Raw genomic sequence first — 23096 nt, 5'->3', positions numbered from 1 at the left:
CCTCCTCTCGGCGCTGCTCCGCCCGCGGCCCTGCCGTGACGCAGTTCCGTCTGACGCACTGAGGGACGTCCGGGCGGGCATATTTGAAATTGCGAGCGGGCGGCGGCGCTGGTGGTAACAGCAGGGCGGGGAGCGGGAGGGTAGCGGCACCAACACCAACTCCAACTCCAGCTCCAACACCAACACCAACACCAATACCAATCACCCTCAACCACCGGGACAAATGTCCGTGCGGCGGCGGCGGTAGTGGTGGTGAGTCCCGGGCTGCAGAGTGCCCCGGTCGCCCTCGGTACGGTTTAGAGGCGCTCTCGGAGCGAGCGGGCGGAGCTGCGCCCAGCTCTGCCGCGCTCCTATGTTTTTCTCTTTTTTTTTCCTGCTGGCTCTGGCAAACTGCTCTTACATCTCTGCTCCAGTTCTGCTCTTACAGCGTCCTGGCTAATGGCAGCAGCAGCGTGGCCAGCAGGAGCCGGGCAGTGACAATCATTGTACGCGGCACTGGTGAGGCTGCGCCTCAGTGCTGTGCCCAGTTCTGGGCCCCTCAGTTCAGGAAGGTCAGTGAGGGGCTGGAGCGTGTCCAGAGAAGGGCAGTGGAGCTGGGGAAGGGTCTGGAGCACAAGTCCTATGAGAAGTGGCTGAGGGAGCTGTGGTTGTTGAGCCTGGAGAGAAAGAGGCTCTGGGCAACCTCATAATTTTCTGGAAACACCTGAGACGAGGCTGTAGCCAGGTGGGGGTCGGTCTCTTCTCCCAGGCAACAAGCGACAGGACACGGTCTCAAACTGCTCCAGGCTTTGGTGGGACAGTTGGAGGAATTCCTCCACAGAAAAGGCGATTATACACTGGAATGGACTGCTGTCGTGAAGGAGTGTGTTGAGCTTGCTTAAACAACCATCAAACCTGCCCAGCATAATGGGGAAGTCAGTGTCCCTGGAGGCGCTTAAGGAAAGGCTGGATGTAGCACTTAGAGCTATGGTCTAGCTTACAAAGTGGTGATTGCTCATAAGTTGGACTAGATGATCTCACAGGTCTTTTCCAGCCTAATTGATTCTGTTATACTAGAAGCTAATCAGTTGCTATGTTTGTGCAAATTCAATCTCTTTGTGGTTGGTCCCAGATAAAATAATGGAATAATGCAGCTTCTTCCCCAGACAGAGTGAAGTCATGGAATATGCTGCCCTATGAATTGAGCTTGAGCTGGACTTCTGTTGTGGTCTGTGAGCAGTGGAACTGGAAGCAAAATGAAGCAACAATTTATATTAATAATGTGTTTTGGTAATGTTTGTAGTGGAGGGGGCTTTTATTAGTTATAATTCAGTCATTAAAGGCCATTCCACAAATGAGATAGAACTTCTGTCGAGGGCAGAAACTGGCATTTTTTTCCTCAGTTAATTCTGTTTACTTCAAATTCCACCTTAATGCCACTGTGGGGACGATGGCATTAATATTCCAGTTTGATTTATATTCTGCACGTACAGTCTGAAGAAAGCCATTATATTATCTCATAATAGGTTTTCCAGTTATTGTGCTATGATTCTGGGAGATGAGTAGCAAATGAATTGGTAGGCTCAGATTGAGCACCTCAGGAGCTGATGTATGGCTGAAGTGCTGTAAGCAGTACTTGTGTACTTGTGGTAGTGTGGCCTTTTTTCCCAGTGGACTGAAAAATTTCTCAAGCTCTTTTGCTCTTGGAACCTGGGGGTTTGAAGTGACCAATAAAAAGAAAGGCGAAACAGAAGGTTTGGAGTAACCACTGACTCTTTTGTCAATAAAACAGTTGATTTAAAAGACTGTGGCTGCTCTTACATATTTCTGGAGTCTAACATAATATTTTTCTTTTTTTTTTTTTATTTTTTTGGTCCAGTGTGTACAGGTCTACTTCTTTACTTTGGAAAATCATTGTGGCATTCAGAAAAGAAAATACCCTTAGACCCTGGATTTTCTGACACTGCTGGAATACTGAGGGATTGTGATTTACAGCAGTCACAATGAGGCGAAGCTCAAGTATTGCTGGAAGCAGCAGCCGACAATCTATGATGGCACTGAGAGTGCAGGACAGCAACAAGATGGGTCTTCAAACACCTCAGATGTAAGTCTTGCCTGTCAGATTGCTAAAAATAATAATATATAAAACTAATTCTGAAGAGATTTATAGTAGTGTGTTTGAGTCTGTAAGTAGCAACTGAGAAAAAAAGAATGAAATAGTGAGAAGAAGGCTTCTTACAGCCAAGCATGTTTGCACAAGTGTTCCCGTTCTGCAACAATACTTGCTTTAACCTTTTTGTATACCTGTGTAATGTTTCAAATGGTAACCCTTTGTTACATGTTTCTTAGGAGATGGCTGGGTGCATCAGCTGACCTTTCTAAGATGTTGCTGTGATGAAGGTGCTTAGGAATATATGAGTACATGTATAGTTCTTGTACGAGCAAAAGATGAATTGGTAGAAATAGTCACTTGAATCCTTCTCTTTATTCCTAAGGAAGGACAGAAGCACCCTTGGGAAGCAGAGCATGAGCAAACCTACATCTGGGGCTTCAGAAAGAAAAGTCAGCTGTTTTGGGAACAGGTATGGATAAGTTTTGTTCCCTGCACTGTAAATTAAAACAAAAATGGTCCTACATAATTTTGGAATTTTTCTTTCTTGACTGGTTTTCATTATAGGGAATAATGGATCTGAGGCAAACAGACCTTCATGAGTGTCTTTCTCCAGTTTGTGATCACTAAACAATAATGCTGTGGAGCTGGAATTGCTTCAGGAGTTTGTTTTTTCTTTTGGGAACGATGTGCACTGCAGACCTTAAGAGCATCTCAGTACATTTTCTTGTTTAAGGAAGAATGACATCTGAAGTATACTCTGCATTAGTTTCTTCTCTCTAAGATACAAACCTTCAAAAAATCTGTAATCTTTCTGCTTAGCTCATGACTTTCTGTGTTGTGGGTATCTTCTTTCATAGGACCCCAATGCTGCAGAGGTCTATTCCTTTTAAATAGTCCTTAAATATTTTAGTCTTTATTTACAGTCACCAACATGATTTCTTCTTCATCTTTGGGATTTTTTTCTGCTCTCTAAAAGTTTATTTCTTTAAATAAAATTATGAAAGTATTCTTCTAGGATGCAATAATCCCTTTGTTGCACATGCAGCATTGTGGCTCCCACTTTGATGATGTTTTTCCAACCACCTTAAATGAAGAGAAAACTTCAAGTATCACTTTGCAAATGCAAAGAAAATATCAACATAAGGTTTGTGTTGTGACTTAAACATGGGGAGTGTTCTTCTTTCTATGTATTATCACAAGACCTGTGTTTATTATCTGTCCTTAGAGCAAGTGGGGCTGGAGGGTCCCGTAGCAGCCAGTACAGTGTGTTTGGGACAGAAAAGATAAAGGATCCCAGACCCCTTCATGACAAGACATTCATCCAACAATGTATCAAGAAGCTTTGTGAGGTAACATATTAACTCCTTCTGCACTTATGAGGTGTAAAATGTACTAATCAGAAGGGTCTTTCTCTTGGCTTCAACTCTTACATTTTATTTAGTGACTGGTATTCTGTGTTTCTTTTGCACAGTTCCTCCTTGAGAATGGTTACCCCCACAATGTTTCCATGAAATCTCTACAATCTCCATCAGTTAAGGACTTTTTAAAGATCTTCACCTTTATCTATAGATTCCTCTGCCCTTCTTATGAACTGCCTGACTCAAAATTTGAGGAGGAAATTCCCAAAGTTTTTAAAGATCTTGGGTAAGATGATTATTGTTAGTCTTCTGGGCTAAATACATATGATATGGCTAGAAATTTAAAAGCTCAGAATTCCACATTGCTAGGTGGGGAGAATGGATAGGTTTTTTTATTCAGATGAATCTCTAAAAGTACAATGTTGTGATAGTTTTGTTTCACTTTTGTTTAGCTCTTGATTTACTTGCTGATTTTCAGAGTCTACTATACATTTTATATTTAAACTTGCAGAACTATAAGCTCTTGGAATCTTGCTTTGTAGCATTAAATTTAATTGATTATTTGTATAAAACTTTGAAAGATAAGACAGAATTTTTCTTAACAGACCTTTCTTAGAGTTTGTTAGGGTCTAACAGCTAGAATTTCCAGAATTTTTGGATCAAGGCAATTTAGTTTAAAATATGTTTTCTTGCAATTTCTCTTATTCTGCTTTGAAAACAGAATGTGGAGATAACAAAAATGACTGTTGAGGTGAAAAAACACTAAGTAGCTGAGTAGTTTATTGCTGAATTTGTTCAGTGTTTGAAATTATTAATGCCCCAAAACTTTCCAAGAAAGAAAATCTTCTGCCTTTTGTTAATTGTGAATTTTCAATCTCATTAAAAAAAAAAAAAAAGCTATTTTACTCCTGTAGATTGAACTCATGATGGTGTGCAAGTGCCAGGGCTCCTTAAATGTAGGTGTAAATCTGTTTTGTTCACTTCTTGGCATTTTAATAAAATTTTGTTTTAATCTGTAACATTTGAAACTGCTGACCTAGCTTACAACGTTGAAAAGGATTACACTCTGCTGCACCAAGAGTGTAATTTTGGATAAAATTACTAATTCTGACAATTTACTTGAAGTTGTCTTTTGGGAGTTCAAGGAGCATCTGGATGCCACTCTTGATCATACAGTTTAGTTGTAGTCAGTCCTATAAGGAGCAGGGAGTTGAATTTGTTGATCCTTAGGGATCTTTTTCAAATTAAGATAGTCTATGAATCACAAAATGAGAAACCCACAATAATTGAATAAAATAGTGCTGTAAGAACTTAATTTCCTTTGAAGTACAGTATAAAGTGCAATTGAGTTTGCTCTTCCTCCTGTGCTTTCATCCATATATTAAAATGTGCTGCTTTATTTTCCAAATTTTTGTTTTCGTCACTGTCTGCCACAGTTATTAAAAGTATATCTTTTTTGGTGTTATAGGTACCCCTTTGCCCTGTCAAAAAGCTCCATGTATACTGTGGGTGCACCACACACCTGGCCTCAGATTGTGGCAGCTTTGGTTTGGTTAATTGATTGTGTCAAGGTAACGTTAAACAGATTTCTTTAACATATAGGTATGGAAAAAGTTGGGTGTTCTTAGCTGTCATCTGGGAGCTGACCCTCAGCCTTATGTTTTAGTATCTTTTAAAGTGAGCTTTTCATGTTATATTGTGATAATTTTTTTCTTTAAATATATGCACTGGATAAACTAAAGTATAAAAAAAAGGTGGGGAAATACTGATATACATACATTAAACATGAGAAGTTCATGGGTATAATAATTGAATAGAACATATATCTTCAGTGTGAATGTTGTGACATCTACAATTCTCTCCTAAATTTGAAATCTAAGGATGGAATTTTCAACTGGAATTATGCAAATGTCCTGTAATTCTTATACAGAGTGGCAAGTTTTGTGTTTGGGCAGGATGTTTTTATTTAATTTTGGGTTTGAGTTTTTTAGTTGTGGAAATTGTTGTTGCTGCCAGCTCAGGTCTGAGCAAAATTCGGAATCTGTGATAGAAATTCACCACTGCTGACCTAAGCACCCATGAAAATCCTGTCTTTTTTTGCTTAAAAGACACAAGACAATTTGACAGTGTTCACTGTCCAGTTCATGCCTCTTTACTTGTGTGTTTAGTCAACTCAACACAGGCTCACTCCAACCTGCTTGCTGAAATCATAATCCAGTGTTACTCTGCTTCTTATCATGAAACCAATATGAAAACTAATGGATGTGTTCACATTTGCTCTTTGTGTGTGTGCCTCTGCTTTTCAGCTGTACAATGCGATCAGGGAAAACCCACCATCGTTTGATGATGCACAGAACTGGGGAGGAGAGGTGGATGATGGAATTGTACATCATAAGGTACCATAAAAAGGAAATTATTGCTCAACTGAATTTTGCCATGTCCTGTAGCAACACAATTTAAATACAGTTTAGGTTGTTGTGTCATGTATTTATAGCTTCTGTTCCCTTTGATATTCATGACACTTTCTAGGAAGTAGAGTAGCATTATATAAAAAGATATAGTCTGATCAACTATATCCTGAGCAGGCATCATGGCCAGTCTATTGGTGAAAACTGGGTATTAAACAGTTATTCTTATTCTCCAAGCACCTACTGTTTCAGTTCTCCTTTGTGGAGAAAGGGAATCATGCTGCTTATTGTTTTAATAGAGTTTCTGGTATATTTTGCTTTAGCACTCAAGACTTCTGAGGTTCACAGCAGTGCAGTGTAAAGACAGTGATTTAATTCTAAATATAGTGGCTCCTGCCAGTATCTAGTCAGTTAATTATGTAAAAATTGGTAATAATGTTTTATTTATGAGCCACAAAATACAGTGGCAATGTAATTCAGGGTCTTAAAAATCCAATAGTTTGGTTTCTTTTTAATTTATCATTGATTATTAGTACTACTCAGATTTAACTCAGTGTTAACACACAACAGGTGTTTGGAAGGGGTGACATATAAGCTAAAACATTTAATTAGAAAATTGCAAAAATCAAGTTAAATCATGGTTTTGGACTAAGGTTACAACCTGATGGTTGGCAAGTAAAAATGTTTTTATACTAAAAATGTTCTTCTACACTGACACTAATGCATATATGTTAATACAAAACTCACAATATTGGTGTAATTGCTTCTGAAACATCTGTAACAGTGTCTAACAGATTCTTTTTGGGTAAGCTTTTGTTAATTCTAGCTTAGTTCTTTGACATCTGCAGATTTGAATTTTAATTGTCATATTTACTGAAGAGATCTGTTAAACAGACCTCCAGTTTCCATAAACTGCTTGAGAGAATCATATCAGTCAAGATGAAAAATTCTTAAATATGGTACCTTCAATCCTTGTTAAATATCACAGAAATATACAGAATTTCTAGATCTTTCATAAAGTGAATTATAGATGCCTCCTTCTGTCTGAATATTATCTGCTGACATTCTTTGCTCAAAGGAAAGAAAAGTGTTTAATTTTACAAAAGTACAATCAAAGCATTGGAAGATATTTTGGTGTCTGTTTAATTCCAGTGACTGAGTAGCTTTAGACTACCCATATATTTTACAGGCCTTGGAATTGTTGAAATGAAAGATTTTAAAATTGTTTTCAGCTTTTCATGGACTACTGTGTGAAGTGCTATGATCTTTTCATGAAAGGGAGAGATACCTTTGAAGAATTGGATGCTGAAGTGCAGTCAAAATTAAGTAAGTTTTTGAGTCTTAATTAAGTATTCAATTGTGTTACTGGTTTTTCTCCTAGCATCAGTTTGTTTGGTTTACAAGTGAAAGTGATCTAAGGGAATCTCGAATTCCTAAGTACCTTTTGGTTACTTCAACTTTTAATGTTCTCTTTTTTATATATTTTTACCAGTACAGATGGATAGGTGATGATCTGCTATCAGTTGTAGCTGTGTCACCTGTTTTTTTAGTGGTTTGTCACAGAAAACCAGTATACAATTCTTCAGATGCAAACTCCCATCTATGCAGATAACTCTTGTTCATGTCATATTTGTGTCTTGTTTATGGGAAAGCTAACAATTAAAAATCAAGAAAAAGGATGATTGTCAGAGGATGCACACCTGATAAGTAAGAAAGTTCATCTTTTGAAAGCTGTGAAAACAGTTTGCAAGAGTTTCAAACTCTGTTGTGAGAGTTCTTGTATATGATTCAGCATGTACCTGTGTTTGTCTTCGGGTGGTGGAAAATTACTAGGTTTTTTTTACTCACTCACCACCTACAAAAATACAAACAGAATGTGAGAACAAGGAAGAAAAGTGTTTCTTACTTTCTTTGATTTCCTATGAAAAGCTAGACTAAGGGCCCTTTGTTTGCAAACTGGAGCCTTCAGATGGAGAGGAAACAAGCTACTACACTGTTACTGGATATTAGAAAAAAATAATCATCCCATTCTTTGGCAAAGCCAAGTGAAGTAAGGGAAAAGATGTCTCAAGAAGCAAGGAAGTATATGGATAAGAAAGAGGTTGTTAAATAACTTTGATCTGTTCTAAGTTCACAAGGTAGTCTGATTTGTATTACTCTCTTGTGGTATGGGCTGTATGAGCGTTTGGAAACTCTTACCTCTTGGGAGAGACTTTGAACTCTTTTTGTCATGAGAATTGAGAAACTCATTTCTCTTCTTGTTCGTTTTGGGGTTTTTGCCTAGTTGCATTTGAATGAAGGGTTTTTTTCTGATAATTTCTTGTGTTTTGTAGTTGCTTCTTCAGTGTAAAATAATTGTCCGGATAATGGGTATTTACTGTGCTGAAGCTTAAGTTCAGATACTCAAAATAGGTGGTAATATTAAGTGAGATTAATTTGTAACCCCGCTTTTTCTTCTCTCCTACAGAGGATTTATTTGATATAGATCAAGTCAAGATAGAAAGTTTAGCAGCTGAGAACAAAAGACTTCAAGAAGAGATTGCAAGACTAGAAAAAGAGAAGGAAAGCGAGCCAGTTAGTAAATTGTGTCTATTTTTATGGTGGAGTTGAACTTTATATTATTAACCATTTCTTAATGAAGATACTTACAATACATAACAAATGGAAAATTATTTTCAGTGCTTTAAGGTTTTAATTAGGCCAGTTTTTTACAGACTTTATACCATTGTAGAACAAGGCTTTTTCTGTGGATTCTTCAGTGACTGTTTGTTCGATAATGTGCAAATGTTTCCACATAATAAGGTCTTGTATTGACTGAAATATTAATAAAATACTTGAACCTCTTTATTTTAATATAAATTTCAACATTATTTTTTCCAAAAGTGTTGGTATGAGGTGTGGGGTTCAGTGGTAACAATATATTTTATGGAAAATATTTTGCTTGAAAAGCTGGATTCTGCTTTTAATGCATCATGAGCTTAAAAATGGGTTAGTGGCTGTGCAGGTGGCAAATTAAAACTCTTGCTGTGCAAAATGCACCGGGTTTATTCCTGGCTTTCCATGCATGCCCTAGTTTTATCTGCCTTCCATATATTATTAGAGTTACTTTGTGAACTACCTGTAATAAGAATTTTCTAAATGCAGTGTCTGATGTAAATGAGAGACCTAATGCTGAAATGCAAGAATCTTTCCTGCCTTCTTAGCTGTTATTTTAAAGGTGCTTGACTTCACTCAGCTCTCACAGAGTTTAAAAATTGTTAAAGTTCTTTAGTTTTATATTTGTGCTATTGATATTGACCAATTATTCTACTGTCTTGTCTGGAAAGTGAAGTCATTATTTTATATTCATCTAAGAGTGATTGTTCTTCTCACCCATTTCCTAGGATCGTAGAGTAACGCTACGAAATGTGAAATCATCTCTTCAAGCAGACGTCCAGAAATACCAGGCTTATTTGGCTAGTCTGGAATCTCATATAGCCATCCTTGATAAAAAACTGGAAAGTGTTAATGATGAAGTTGAGACAGCAGGTAAGGAGGCCTTGATCAGAATCAGGACAGTGTAACTATAAATAGTCTTCAAATTGTAGTTCTTAGCTTGAGGACAGAGGTTGATCCTTGGAGTAGGATGATGCTACAAATAAACTTTCCAGAATGGATTGCTAATAAAACTATTTTTTGTCTAATAGTTCTTTTATGTCCATTTCACAAATGTTTTGTGAACTTAGAAATGGAAGTAGAAGCAATGAAGCAGGAGAATGCCCGGCTCCGGCACATCTTAGATAACCAAAAGTACTCAGCTGCGGACATTGAGAGATTAAATCACGAGAGAAATGAGCTGCAGCAAACCATTAACAAGCTGACCAAGGAACTGGAAGCAGAAGAACATCTGCTGTGGAATGAAGAGATAAAATATGCTAGGAATAAAGAGGGGGTATGTGAAGACCACACTACACTCAGAGGTGGCTGTCAGTTGTCATCATATAAGCTTCAAATTGGAGTCTTGATAGTTTCTTTCCTATATAATCTAACACCACCATAAGTGTATCTAACCAGGAAAAACTGTCAAGAATGGCCTCTGTTTACAATATTGCTGAAAGATGTTTCTCTTTTTTTTCCTCTTTTTTCTGTTTTGCACTTAATGGAAATGTATTCTTTTTTTTTCTCTGTAAGAGATGTAGCTAGAATATGAATCACTGTCAGCTCTCACTGCTATAGCATTAAAAGCTTTGATAACATTAGCATGCCATTGCTTTGATAACACAAGAAATTTCAGACTAATGTTAATATTTCATAGCAAGGAAGCAAGGCAAAACTATTATTTGAATCAATAGCTTTTCATGCATTTAGGGTTTGATTAGTTCTTTGTGTAGAAGTTGTAACATCTTTCAAGGGCAAAGTTCAATCCCTTCAAATAGAATGAAAATATATAGTCCTGTAGGTGATGGGATTTAAAAGCTTCTGCTTTGCCAGTTGGAGAACTAAAGAAAAAAAAATTCAAGTATATTTGGTAGGGTTACCCTTTATCAAACACTTGTATTAACTTAAATCCTTCTGTGCAAGTATGAAGCACATAAAACTGGAAAAAAAAAAAAAACTGGGTTCTTTGTTTGCATATAAATAGCACTCATTAATTAGTAGTTAGAGCATTTAATAAGCTTTGTTTTGGGGCATGCTCAAGTTAGTTTGTTATAAGGATGTGTGGCTGTGTGGCATTTCCTGTCAAGACTAATGAGAGAAGGCATATTGACCTGATGACTGATCATTGGTTTAGTGTTATTTTCCAGCATGTTTTTAGTTCCCTGTCAGCTAATTCTCAAAAACTGGAGGCAGGAAAAATTATGGCAGATGAATATGGAAAGCCACAGGTGAAACCATTCAGTGTCAGCCACATACACTGAGAAACCTGGCTGAGCAAACTGAAAGAATCATAAAACTACCTAATGCAGCAAACTGCTGTACTGGTGTTACATACAGCTCTTGAATACTCTGGTGTAACCAGGAATCATGTCTGTATAGAGAGCAACTCAGGAACTTGTTTAAAGTATTATATGAATGCTTCTCACAAAGCTTTTCACTTGTATCTCTTCTATGATTTCTGCCTTTTTCTCCTCTGAGCAGATTGAAATGCAACTGGCGGAGTATCATAAACTGGCTCGGAAGTTGAAATTAATTCCAGTAAGTGCTGAGAATTCCAAAGGCCATGACTTCGAGATTCAGTTTAATCCTGAGGCAGGACCAGATTGCTTAGTCAGATACAGAACTCAGATCAAGGTAAGTAGAGTCATCATTGAAGGCTTTAGTTGCCATTCACAAAAAAGATGTGTTTCTTTGGAAATGCTGGAACGGTCTCTCAATCTCACAGTGAAATGTCATTGAGAATTTTGTGTGATGAGTCACTATAATGATGTTGTATATGAAAGATGTTTTGGTTTGGAGGATATAGTAGCCTAAAAAAATAGAAAATATGTACTGGGGTGTATCTTGGTTCAAATAAGCAAACTGTATTTGTCAGATCTTCTTGTATGTGTATGACAGGCTCCCCTCATGGAGATCATGAACGAGACTGAGGAGGAAATCTGTAAAGCTACTCAACGAAAAATGACTTTGGAAGATACTTTGGACCAGGTGTGTTGGCTAATGAAGATTAGGACTAAGATACCAGCCCTAAAACCTTATCTGCTGCTTTCATTACACCTTTTGTATGGATGAAGTGTGGTGTGTTGGGTTGGATTTTTGGATTGGGGTTTTTCTGAGGACAAGTAGAGGGGGAGAAACTGTGAGAACTTTAATTGTGATGGAACCTAAAAGTTTTTCTAAGAATTGGAGACTTCATTGGTTGAAATATTGTGTATTCTCTGAATTAAAGTTTAAGTAGGTTACATATATTTGACCATAAATATTGGAAATATTTGTTTTTCATAAGTTGCCCATTCCAGTCAATTGTGTGGCTTGCCATCACTGACAAATTGTCATCAGGAAGATTTTTAGCAATATTTGGTTTGCTGGTATCCCAGCCGAGCCTAGTTTAATTGTTTTTTGGGAGCTAGCAGGTGTAGTTTGTGATGGCATGTATTTATATTTGGAATTCTTTTTGAACCATATTTCCTCAGTTATGTTTTCATCCTAGGTGAATGTAATGCTAGAGGAAAAGAAACGCAATGTGAAAATGCTGACAGAAGAAGCTGAAAAGCTGGATGATCTTTACCAGCAGAAGCTTAAGGTAGAACTTCTTATAGCTTGATGACAACTTACCCTTAATCATACCCTTATCCTTAATCTTTATGTTTATAGATAAGTTTTGGGGTTGCATTTTTGTTTGGGCTTCCACCTTTGTCTTTTTTCCTTCCTCTTACAAGATTTTTTCATTCTTTTCAGAAAAGTTATTTGGCTGCTACCTTAACTGAATCAGTTTTCACTCACTTGTAAGAGAATCTGGCATGATACTGTAGCAGATCCTGCAAATCTTAAATTACTGCATCCAGTAATAAAAGCAGCAGCAATCATCTGACCTCAGGATGTCTCCATGCATGTGCTTGAAGGAGATTTTAAGAATAACAGAATCTGCCTTGTCTAATTAATTTGTATGTGATAAAGACATTTACATTTTTTAGTAAACATGTTTAATTGGCTTGTGTAAAAACTAAGGAAATCATTGACTGGCCAAAAGTATGTTAAATTGTTCTAATGATCTTGAACTGTTGCTTGCTTTAGCTTCCTTTCCCAGCACAGGAGCAGTCCCTATCCTTTTCCCCTCCTGCAGTTCAGCAACAAAACATAGCCCTCTCTGTTAAAAACTGAGCGGCTATTTTGGTACCTCCCAACTTCTCTGACAACACTGTTTTGGTGGGGCTGAGGTGCCCTGCAGAAAAATGTTCTTTGAACTAAGCCAGTGTTTGCCATATATGCTCTTGTAAATCCTAACTCCTGTGCTATAGCCAGGAAACAGGGTTATTTCACTGCTAATACCTGCTGAGTTGGCTAAGGGCAATTAATTTAGTTTATATTTTTCAAAACCACATGAAATTTAGCTTTTGTTCTCTGCTCATGCATATACTTTTCTCTGAAGTTAAGCTCATAAAATACACAGTTGCCATTGGATGTTTATAATAACATATATAGTAATATATATAATAAGACATAGTCATGTAATTCCTCTTGTAATTTTTAAAATATTATTTGTAAGTCTTAAGTATTAAAATTATTTTTTTAAGGATGATGCTTCAGTTATCTACCAGAATCTCATGTTGAGTTGATGACAGAATTTTGTTTGGTTTTGTGTATAGCGTCAACAGTGTCATTCTCCTTGAAGAGAGGATTGCTTGGAATCACACTCTCAGACAAAAAGGAAACGCTGTTTTCTTACTCAAATGTGGTTGTATTTTCTTAACCTAGAAACAGCTGCTCATGATGTGCCATTTCTAAGCTATATAGACTATCTAAGCAACACATTTTGAGTTTAACTGTGAGGGGAAACTAGCTGCAACACAGGCCTTTAAATATGGTTAAAGGAAAAAAGAGATGGTTAGGCTTATTCTGGGATGGGGATGATACAGAAAATAGCTGAAACTTTGTTTGGGAAAGATGTCCTTGGGTTTTCTTTTTTTCAGTTCTAAAATTCAAGTTACTTGTGTGCATTTCGAATTCAAGCGTTAGAATGTAATCAGGTAATAAAAAGACAAAAAATTAAATTATTCCTGAGCAATACAATTTTTTTCTCCTCTTATGACTATAGGAGATAGAAGAGGAAGAGCAAAAATGTGCAAATGTACGGGAATCATTAGAAAAGCATAAACAGTTACTTGAGAGTGGTGTCTATGAGGGTCTCAGTGAAGCCACAAATGAATTGCATGATCTCCAACTACAGTAAGACTTGTAACTTCCATGTTTGCCTTGTTTATTTTGTTTTTTAAGGATAAAGATATTCTCTTGAATGTAACATAAAGTTGTTTCAGCATGTATCCATCTCAGTGTATCAATTTCACAAATTAACAACTGAAAGGTGTTTCTCCTCAACACTATTTTGGTCTGCTGCATCAAAACTCCTGTTTTCCATGTAATTTTTTATATATATATATGGTTGTAGCAAAGAAATTAGTTTCCAAACTTACATTTTATACCTCAAAGTCTGGAAAGAGTATTCAGACTCTAAGGTACATTGTTTCTTATCAGTTAGCAAAATACAGATTTATTTTTTTTTAATTGAATATTAATATATTCTAACTTGGTTCAAATTAATCCTAATAGAAAAAAGTATGGCTAAACATGATGATAAATCATGTTTGAAGTGATTGTTTTAAATGTTAGGAATTCTTTAATTTAGGACACGACCTTCTGAGTATCTTTACCTTTTAGATATCAAGTTGTTCTGCAAACAACCACAGAAGAGAAGAGGAAAATCGGTGATAACTTGAGTCATCTTATAGAAACAGTTGCTAATCATATAGCATCTATAGTGGTAAGCTAAAATTTGATATTCAGAATTAAATCTCTCTAGAGACATTCATAGTTAAACACTTGGAAATTAGAACTTACTTTTTCTAAGGAAATATCAGTTATTTAGCTGCTGCACTGAAACCATGGATTTTAGTTAAATTTTCTGACAAAACCTTTGATATAATTAGAATTGATCACTAAGTTTCAGCAGTAACATCCTGTCAGGTTAAACCTGCTTCTGGTAGATGTCCCTCAGGAAAGTGTTTAACTGAAATCAGCTAACCTGTGCAATGACTGCTTAAAATGCTTTAACAGAATCAGTGCAGAACAGACCATGATAGAGCTAATAAAGTTTTCTGTACCTCTTTTCTAGAAATACCTTGATGAACAGAATGTGAAAATTTACAGAGACTATGAAGAATTCATGTCTGAAGATCTATTGTCAAACTTGACCAGCATCCTAGAGAGTTATAAAAAGAAGGCTGAAAGTATCTAATCACTACAAAGATGGAGATAAAAATGTTGCATTTCTGAAGCTCTTCTATGAGGCCTCCTAAAAGGAGGCCTGTATTTAGCACTGAAACTGGTTTTAAATGGAAGGAAGTAGTTATGAATGTTCTTTTTGTTGACACAAATACATTAAAGAATTAAACAACATATTTTCATTTTCTTAAGAAATGCTTTGCTCAGACTTTGTACTTGCAATAGCATGTGTATACATTTAGGGCACGTGCATGAAAGACAGTTCACATCCTTCTCCAAGCTTTATTTTACTAACAAGACAAAATGTAAATGTCTGTCTCCTGCTTGTTCAGTTACCTATGAAACTGCACAGAGACACCTCTTACATGAGTAAAAACTCAAAACCTCTTTTGAAAAGAAAACAAGACTCCTTTTGTAGTAGTCTTGTAAATAGTCTAGAAAAAGAAACACAGTAGTTTGAAAACCAGGTTTTGTCTTTAGCTGCTCATACTCCCTGATGAAACTTCACTGAACGTCTTGAATATGTGTACCAGAGAAAGTTCTAAGTAGGACATCATATGAATTCTTGGTGTTTATCTAATCAGTTAGATTTGGTTCATGTTAGATACATCAAAATGGTCTAAAATGTCTGTATTCTTGTTAGGCCAGTTGGACAGACTATTTGACTTCTCTTCCTCAAGAAAGTAACAGTGAAATCAGTGTATGGGCAGCTTTGGTCTAAAATACTTTGAAGAAAGCAGATTGATGCTATGTGAAAATAGTATCTTTTTAGCTATTCTGTGTATAATTTGGTGTTTAAAAATAAATAAATAAAACCCAGCATTCATATCTTGGGTCGTTTATGATGGTATTTCCTAATGATAGCATTGAAGTATTTGAGTGTTGTCTTTAGAGGTCAGACATTCAAATATACAAAGATAAAAACAATTTTGCAGTTATTTAAAGGCTTTTAGCAGCTGATAGGTAAAGGAAGCTGCTCCTTAATTCTACAATATTTGAATGAAACACTGATCCCTAGGATATACAACAAAACTTGAGTTAGGCTATCTAAACACAGACTGCAAATACAAACTGAATTGCCTAATTCTATTTTTGCAGAATGAGTTTAAAACTCAGTTGTCCTTAACATAGTGCAAGAATTTTCTGGCCCTAGTACGAGTATTTTGTTTCAGATATGATAATGATGACATTATTTAAGCTTCTAATTTTCTGTTCCTCTTATACTCCAGAATTTTAATTGGACAGCTAGAAAAATCTAACAGGTGGGAAATTTTTATACTTTCTTTTGTTGTCCTCTTTTCTGTTATCTTTACAGACTCTTACTTTTTGTTTCCTGTAACAAACTGCATCCCACTTCCTTCTCTTTAGAAGTTTTTTCCTTTTGTGATCTCTAAAATTTTTGTTCTCTAAAGCAATGTAGCAATCTAACGTAGCAAAACTATGAGTCATATATGAGAGCCACATTCCTTTAAACTATGCTTATTTAGGGGCTGTGCTCTCTGACTCTCCCGTACCTGTTTGTCTCTGCTTCTATACTGATCTTGTGTTTCGTAGCATCTGTAGGTTCCTTGTCATATGCAGTAGTCAGCTGATTAAATGAAAGCAAAATAAAGGGCATTTCCAAGGGTTTATTTAATTTATATTAACCCTAATGAACACTGGTCAAATCACAGTGCCTTTGCTTAATGCACTGGCCAATGTAATATTCTGAAATTAAAGTAGTCCAAGTAATAAAAAATAAAAAAAAAAAAATCCATGTTAGGAACATTGGCAACATGTTTTTGTTATTAGTCTGTATGTCAGTTAAGCTACTTACTGCTTAGAACCACCTCAAATGTGGATCTTGGTTCTGTAAAATACGATGGGGCTGTTTGTTGTAATCTAACAGATCAACACCAGACAATGTTTTACTAGGTACTGTGTCTTCACAATTTGAAAATTGAGGGAATTTTTAAATCCTTGTTGAACATGTCTCCTCTGTGATATTGAAAGTCAGGTAGTTATTTTTGATTTGTGTTCTGGACTATGGCTTTTAAATTTAGGCAGTAGGCACTAGAACATGATTGCTGCTCTTGGTTTTATTTCTTTATTGGAATATAAAGTCTTAATGGGAAGGTACCACAGCACCTGTTCATTTCAGTAGTATAAGTCATTTGTAAATTTTGGCTTTTGTATGGATACAGTTGCCTCATTTAGTGCTAGTGTACCTTTTGTACAGTTTAATGTATCAAGTCTTTGTATTCTTATACTCAATAAAATTTCTTATACCTGTTTCTATAAAGGACTGATTCTTACTGCTAGTGTAGAAATACTACATAAAATCCCAATTAATCTGACTTTCCTCACGGAACTAGATAATTATCTTAGCAGCAGATACTAATTCTCTGCCTCTCCTTGCTGTTGAACATGCATTGTGTAGAGGAAAAATAAAATATAGAAACATTTTCTTCATCTAAGCTATAGAGGAATAAAAATTGCTTTAACCTTTTTAAAAATAGATGGTTTTTTAAAAATTATTAGGAACATAGGGCCAAGCTGCTTTGACAATGATTTATGTGGTGTCCTTTTGGAATTAATCACACCAAGCAACCTTTTAATATTATATAAGTATTTCCTCTATGTTACCACTCTTGCATCTGTTTCATTATTATTATTATTTAGGTATAAAAAATAACATTTGATGCTGTAGAAGCATGCTGGAACTCCATAGCTTTTTTCTTTTCCCTAGGGTATGCTGGTTTTTTCCATATATTGTTGTCTCATCACCATCAAGAACGTGGTAGTTCTTTTTTTGGAGTATTTCTTGAGTGCATCATGCAGATTCATTCAGGTTGGAAAAGGCTTCTAATTTCATTAAGTCCAACTGTTAACCCAACACTGCCCAGTCCACCACTCGACTATGTCTTGAGTGCCACATCCTCATGACTTATAAATGCCCCCAGGGCTGGTGATTCAACCACTTCCTTGAGCAGCCTCTTCCAATGCTTGACAGCTCCTGCTGTGAAGAAATTTTTCTTAATAGCTAATTTAAACATCCCCTGCTGCAACCTGTGCCTGCTAAGGCTTTAACTTTGCAGTGTCTGTTCAGCTCACTTGTATGAGGCTTCTGCAATGCTCTTCATTGTTTTTGCCAATGTAAAGCATGGCATGCCTGTGCAAGCCTTTAGTTCTGAGCTGGATTCTGTGATTCTGTGGTTTTGCCTGCTCTGGCCTTTTATGGGAGTTCTCATCCCTGCTCCAACTTCTGTGGTAGAATTAAAAAAACCACCTGTATTTTTTAATCTTTTTTTGAAAAAGTAAGAAAGAGGAAAAAGCCAATAGCTGAAGACATTCCCTTTTCACTAAAGGGCAACTCTCTCACAGTAATGCTCTAGTCAAAAAGGAAGACTGTAGTCTCTCATGCTAAGTGACTGTAAAACAATGGAGATTTTGTGAATGAGGGTATTGCCTATTCATTCCTAATCTATAGGTTATTTGGTATGCAAGTATTTTGAGCACTGCAAACAATCTGAAGAGACTATACATGTAGTAGTTACATTCTTCTTTGGGGTGCACTTACTTGCTTTAATACTGGAAAACTTAATGTGTCCTTTAGAGCCAGCTAACCCTTCACTTTTGGCAATAGTACAGAATAAGGAATTTACCTGTTTTTCCAATATTTTCTGTCTACAGATTTTTGGCTCTGAAAAGGTCCTGGTATCGCTGAATCTTTTTTGTTTGCAAAGCTCTCCACCATATAGGGCTATTGAATCATCATTATTTTACATTTTAGACCCTTGTTAGAAGTGTTGATGGCATTAATTCCTTTTAAATAAAGAAGCACAGAAGACACAAAGGCCTCAGTGTCCCCCACTGGATGAGGGACTATCAATGCCTTAGCCAGTGTTATATCTAAGGGATATGCACTGACATCTTCAATCCTATATCAGGAGATTGGCAGAGACCAATCACTCACCCCGAGGGAACTTCATTTTGCAGTTTGGTGAGGAATTTTTTTGTTGTTTTGGTTTGGTTTTTTTGTTTTTGTTTTTGTTTTGGTAGGACTAGATCTGCTTACAGGACGTCTTCTAGACAGTGACAGATGCCAGGTCTGTTGTTTACTACTGCCTGCTGGAGAGTGGACCTTTTGTGAACCCTGGTTCATAAAGGTCTACCAGTCCCAGTATTTGCCTGAGGTAGACAGGATCACATGAGTGACAGGATGATTTGCTGCACTGTCCCTCCATTACAGAAGTTCTAATCAACAGCTTAATGTTAACAAGGAGCCTTTGTGATATGCGGTTTGTATGTTGTTTTCCCTAGGACCTCATGCATGAGACCACAGTTTTAATTGGCAGTGACCCGATAAGCATTTTAGTCTTAAGAACCCTTTGCGCAAGGCAAAGATTTAAAAGGCATATAAAATTGTCTGTTACTCTAATTTCACCTCTAAAGAAACATCAGTCTGGCAAGATTCCAAAGAAGAAGGAAAAACAGGCAGTGATGGAATGTGTATAAGTATTTTGAAACAAGCAAGATGTATGTAATTTTACCTAGCTTTTCCTCCAAGGATTCAGAATAGTGAATACCTTTGTATTGGTAGAAGCCGTGGTTCTGACAACACTGAACACTAGCACAGTCATGCATGACAACTGGTGTGCCTAGTCACTATTCTGCCTGGAAAAGAGCATCTGGAGTTATTAGTTCTAATTATATGGAAGGTCTTGTTTAGCCATGGAAATTACATTAGATTTGAAATGCAGAGTGGCACCAAATAATGGGGTCTGCTTGACTACTAGTGGGTAGCGACTCACCATCCTCTTCCCCCTCCCAAGGGTTAGGCCATCACTTGTAACAAAGTAATAAGGAAAGCTGCAGAGTTAAGTCACACAAGACAACGGGAAAACAGTCAGAGGTTGCACAGTTCAGACAAGTTTAGATATTTTAAGAGGAAAACCACAAACTTGAAAGATACAGAATTTTAAAGGTGTGAATAAGAAATCAGGGAATGACAAAGCAGCATGAATGAAGATCTCTTCCAACAAATGCTGGATTGTTGCATCGTCTGTTGCAACACTATCATGCCTACGGAGGTGCAGCCAGCAGTGAGGAACATGGAGAACATCAAGGAGAGGGTCTCCATTTGGTTAAACTGGGAATCTATTTATTTGGGCATCACCAATACAGGAATTAACCCAGCATAATTCAGAAATGTAGAACCCTGAACAGAGGCAGGGTAGTGGGTTTTGTAGGGTCGATCCAGGATGGAGTCTGGGTCCAACAGAGACACAGCAAGGGAGAAGCCCCAGGGGCACAAACCAATTGCATACAATAGGAGGGGTTAATGCAGTATAATACAATGAATAGCAACACAAGATGAGCAGAACACTTCGGGTTGACACTCCACAAGGGATTTGGGGTTGGAGTAACTCTTCCCAGGTTTGAAAGCCACACCTCTCACTTTAACACTGCCGGTCTAAAATCAAATCCCTGCCTCTTTGGCCGGGCCACTCCACACTGAATGGTTTGATTCCTCAGAAGCTACTCCTCAGGTGATTTATTAAGGGTGCTGAGAGCACAAATACTTAGCCTAGAAGCTCCTTAAATACCATCTGTCTTTTGTGTGTGCTTGTGTTGGGTTTGCACAGCCAGGTCTTGGTAGCAGGGGGACTACAGGGGTGGCTTCTGTGAGAAGCTGCCGGAGATTCCTCCATGTCCAGAACAGCCAATGTCCAAGGCAGCTCTGAGATGGATGTGCCACTGGCCGAGGCTGGGCCAATCATAAATGGTGGTGTCCTGGGTTGATTATGATGTTAAATTGTATCCCCATTCGTCCACCTAACCCAGAGACAGGTTTTGTGTTCTTAAAATTCCATCTGAGAGTAAAAGTGAGTGGAAAAGAAGCACGGAATCTGTTATCAGAGACTGTACTTGCTCCCCCCCGCATCGGGAGTTTTGACTACAGCACAGACAGACAACAAGACACAGATCGCCTTGGCTTTACAACTAGCCGGAGCAGAGAGGTCTTCCTGGACTGTTTTCTTTCCCTTTTTCTGAAACGAATCGAACCTGCTCTGAACTGGGGACTCGGGGGAGCACCGGGAGCTTGCACCCGTGGACTACCGGGAGCCCAGCCTGGGCAGCGGCATTTTCCAGCGCCAGAGGGACTGATAACAGAGCGAACACCCACAGGAAAGAGACCCTCTGAAGTTTGTCATCTCTTCTGAAGGGCGAGAGGTTTTTTAACTTGATATCATTCATTTTTGTGCTGGGTAGTGCTGTGCCTGTGAAATAAACAGGTTTTTTCCACTTCTCTCAGAGAGATCTCTTCCCGAACCGGTTGGGGGGTGGGGGAAAAGGGCCACGTGGGTTTGCTTCCCGGGGGGAGCCCCACTGCAGGTTTTCTCCTAAATTTGCCCTAAACCAGGACAGGTGGCAACACCTCTTTGATAGCGTATTTAAGAAGGAAACAATAAAGGTGATTGTGCAGCTGAAATTCTAGCCAAAGAGCAGAGTGAGAATATGGGAGAGGGACAACCCTGCTAAAACCAAGATCAGTGGAAAAAGACGGGAAGGAGATGCTCCAGGTCTGAGATTCCTCTGCAGCCCATGGTGAGAACCAAGGTAAAGCAGGCTGTCTTCCTGTGGCTTACAGAGGTCCACCTGCAGCCCTTGGAAGAGACAAACACCAGAACAGGTGGATGCCCAAGACAAGACTGTGAACCCATAGGAAACCCATGCTGGAATAAGCTCCTGCCAGAGACCTGTGGAGAGAGGAGCCCACACTGGAGCAGGTCTCCTGGTAGGACTAGTGACCCTGTGGGGGCCTCACACTGGAGTAGGCTGTGCCTGAAGGACTGCAAACTGTGAACAAGGGACCCACAATTCCAGCAGTTTGCAGAGAACTGTTTCCTGTGGAAGGGACCCCATAGTGGAGCAGGGGAAGGACTCATCTTGCTGATCGGCATCAAGAACAATGTGTGTTGAACTGACTGTAAACCAAATTCCATGACTCCCTGTGCCATTGAGAGGAGGAAGATCTGGGAAGGAGAGAAGTGTGCCGGGAAGGTGTTTAAGATCTATTTTATTTCTCATTTTACTACTTACGTGCTCTGATTCTGTTAGTAATTCATTCAATTAATATCCCAAATTCGAGTGTGTTTTGCCCTTGATGATATTTGGTGAGTGATGTCTCCCAGTCCTTGTCCCAACCCATGAATTTGTTGCATTTTCTCTCCCCTATCCAGTTGCAGAGGGGAGTGAGAGACTGGTTTTTGGGTGGGTGCCTGGTGGCCTGCTATCTGGCCACAGTGCTACAACAAAAACTGTATGATACATGCTTGAAGAATCTCTGCATGGCAAAACATGCCCATAGTGACAAAGACAGGGAAATGGTTACTGTGTCACTGTCCCAAAATCTGGAGTATGAGGCAATGCCATGCAGAGACATATCACAAATAACTAAGCAGTCAACTGGGCTTGCCCAGGCTTGCTTGGAGTCCATGGTGCCACTGCTACTGGAGCTGGTGATACTCCTTGAAGATTCAGGAGAAAGCAGCCAGGGGAAGGGAAAGGGTTAAAAGAAGAGTGTAAAAAGGAGTGTTAAAAGCAAGGCACTAGGAAAAGAGAGCAGCCTTCCAAAACAAAACAAAAAAAAAAAAAAAAAGAAGGAAATACTAGTGATGCTAATGATACTCAGCTACAAAAAGCCTGGAAGACACTCAGTTTAGACCACAGAACAGCAATAACAATTTTAATGGAAAAGCATAGGGTCTTACATATGTGGCAGGATCTTTTCTGTGCAAATGTATTAATCAAGTTTTCCTATTTCTTACACATTTTACAGGAGAGAATGATGTGTTTGATCCCAGTCTTTTAAGAGTGTGATTGGAGGGGCTTCTTCAGACATGTGCTTAAAAATCTTAGCAATCATAGCATCAACTGTGTTTTATTAGAATATTAATGTTTGAAGACATAAATCTTATATTCTAACAGCCTTTCCACAAACTAAAATCTGTTTTCTCCCAATGTGCATTTGCCAGATAAATGTTCTCATGTATTTGTTCAAGAATCATTCACGTTTCTTTGTCTACAGAGAAAGAAAGTTTTTAAGGTTTGGTACATCCTTATCGATTTCCCATGAGATGAGTCTGGGACTCACAAGGTGCAGTGGATTGCCATCACACTTATTTCATGACCCCTGAATATTTGCCTGCATTCATTTGCCCTTGTCAAAGGTGAATGACAAGAGCTTCTTGCTGGTTCCCTTTTCAGAGAAGTTCCCTGCTTTTGCCGTGGTTTCTCTCAAATAGTTCTGTGACAATCCTAGGAGAGCTGACAGGC

The 23096-nt window shown here is 38.0% G+C and overlaps 1 protein-coding gene across 6 annotated transcripts; it reads left to right on the top strand.

Annotated features, from left to right (window-relative positions):
* The first annotated feature begins 69 nt into the window (after positions 1–69).
* NDC80 (NDC80 kinetochore complex component) lies at positions 70–15602 on the top strand. 6 transcript variants are annotated; one of them, XM_019005824.2, is made up of 17 exons: positions 73–252; positions 1868–2083; positions 2475–2561; positions 3318–3441; positions 3564–3736; positions 4919–5021; positions 5757–5846; positions 7091–7184; positions 8326–8432; positions 9242–9386; positions 9584–9789; positions 10977–11129; positions 11394–11483; positions 11986–12078; positions 13591–13721; positions 14211–14313; positions 14665–15602. In XM_019005824.2, exons 2-17 carry the CDS (start codon positions 1983–1985, stop codon positions 14785–14787), a joined length of 1923 nt encoding a protein of 640 aa, XP_018861369.1. In that variant the 5' UTR covers positions 73–252; positions 1868–1982; the 3' UTR covers positions 14788–15602. The 6 variants fall into 6 exon arrangements, 5 of the variants coding, with proteins under 5 accessions (XP_018861369.1, XP_015475579.1, XP_015475580.1 ...); XM_015620093.3 differs by having other exon boundaries at positions 1859–2083; XM_015620094.3 differs by having other exon boundaries at positions 73–289; positions 1859–2083.
* The last annotated feature ends 7494 nt before the right edge of the window (positions 15603–23096 follow it).

Source organism: Parus major, chromosome 2, assembly GCF_001522545.3.
Source record: "Parus major isolate Abel chromosome 2, Parus_major1.1, whole genome shotgun sequence".
In the NCBI taxonomy this organism is placed as follows: Eukaryota; Metazoa; Chordata; class Aves; order Passeriformes; family Paridae; genus Parus; species Parus major.
The sequence above is the reverse complement of the archived record's forward strand: the minus strand, read 5'-3'. Positions and strand labels throughout refer to the sequence as shown.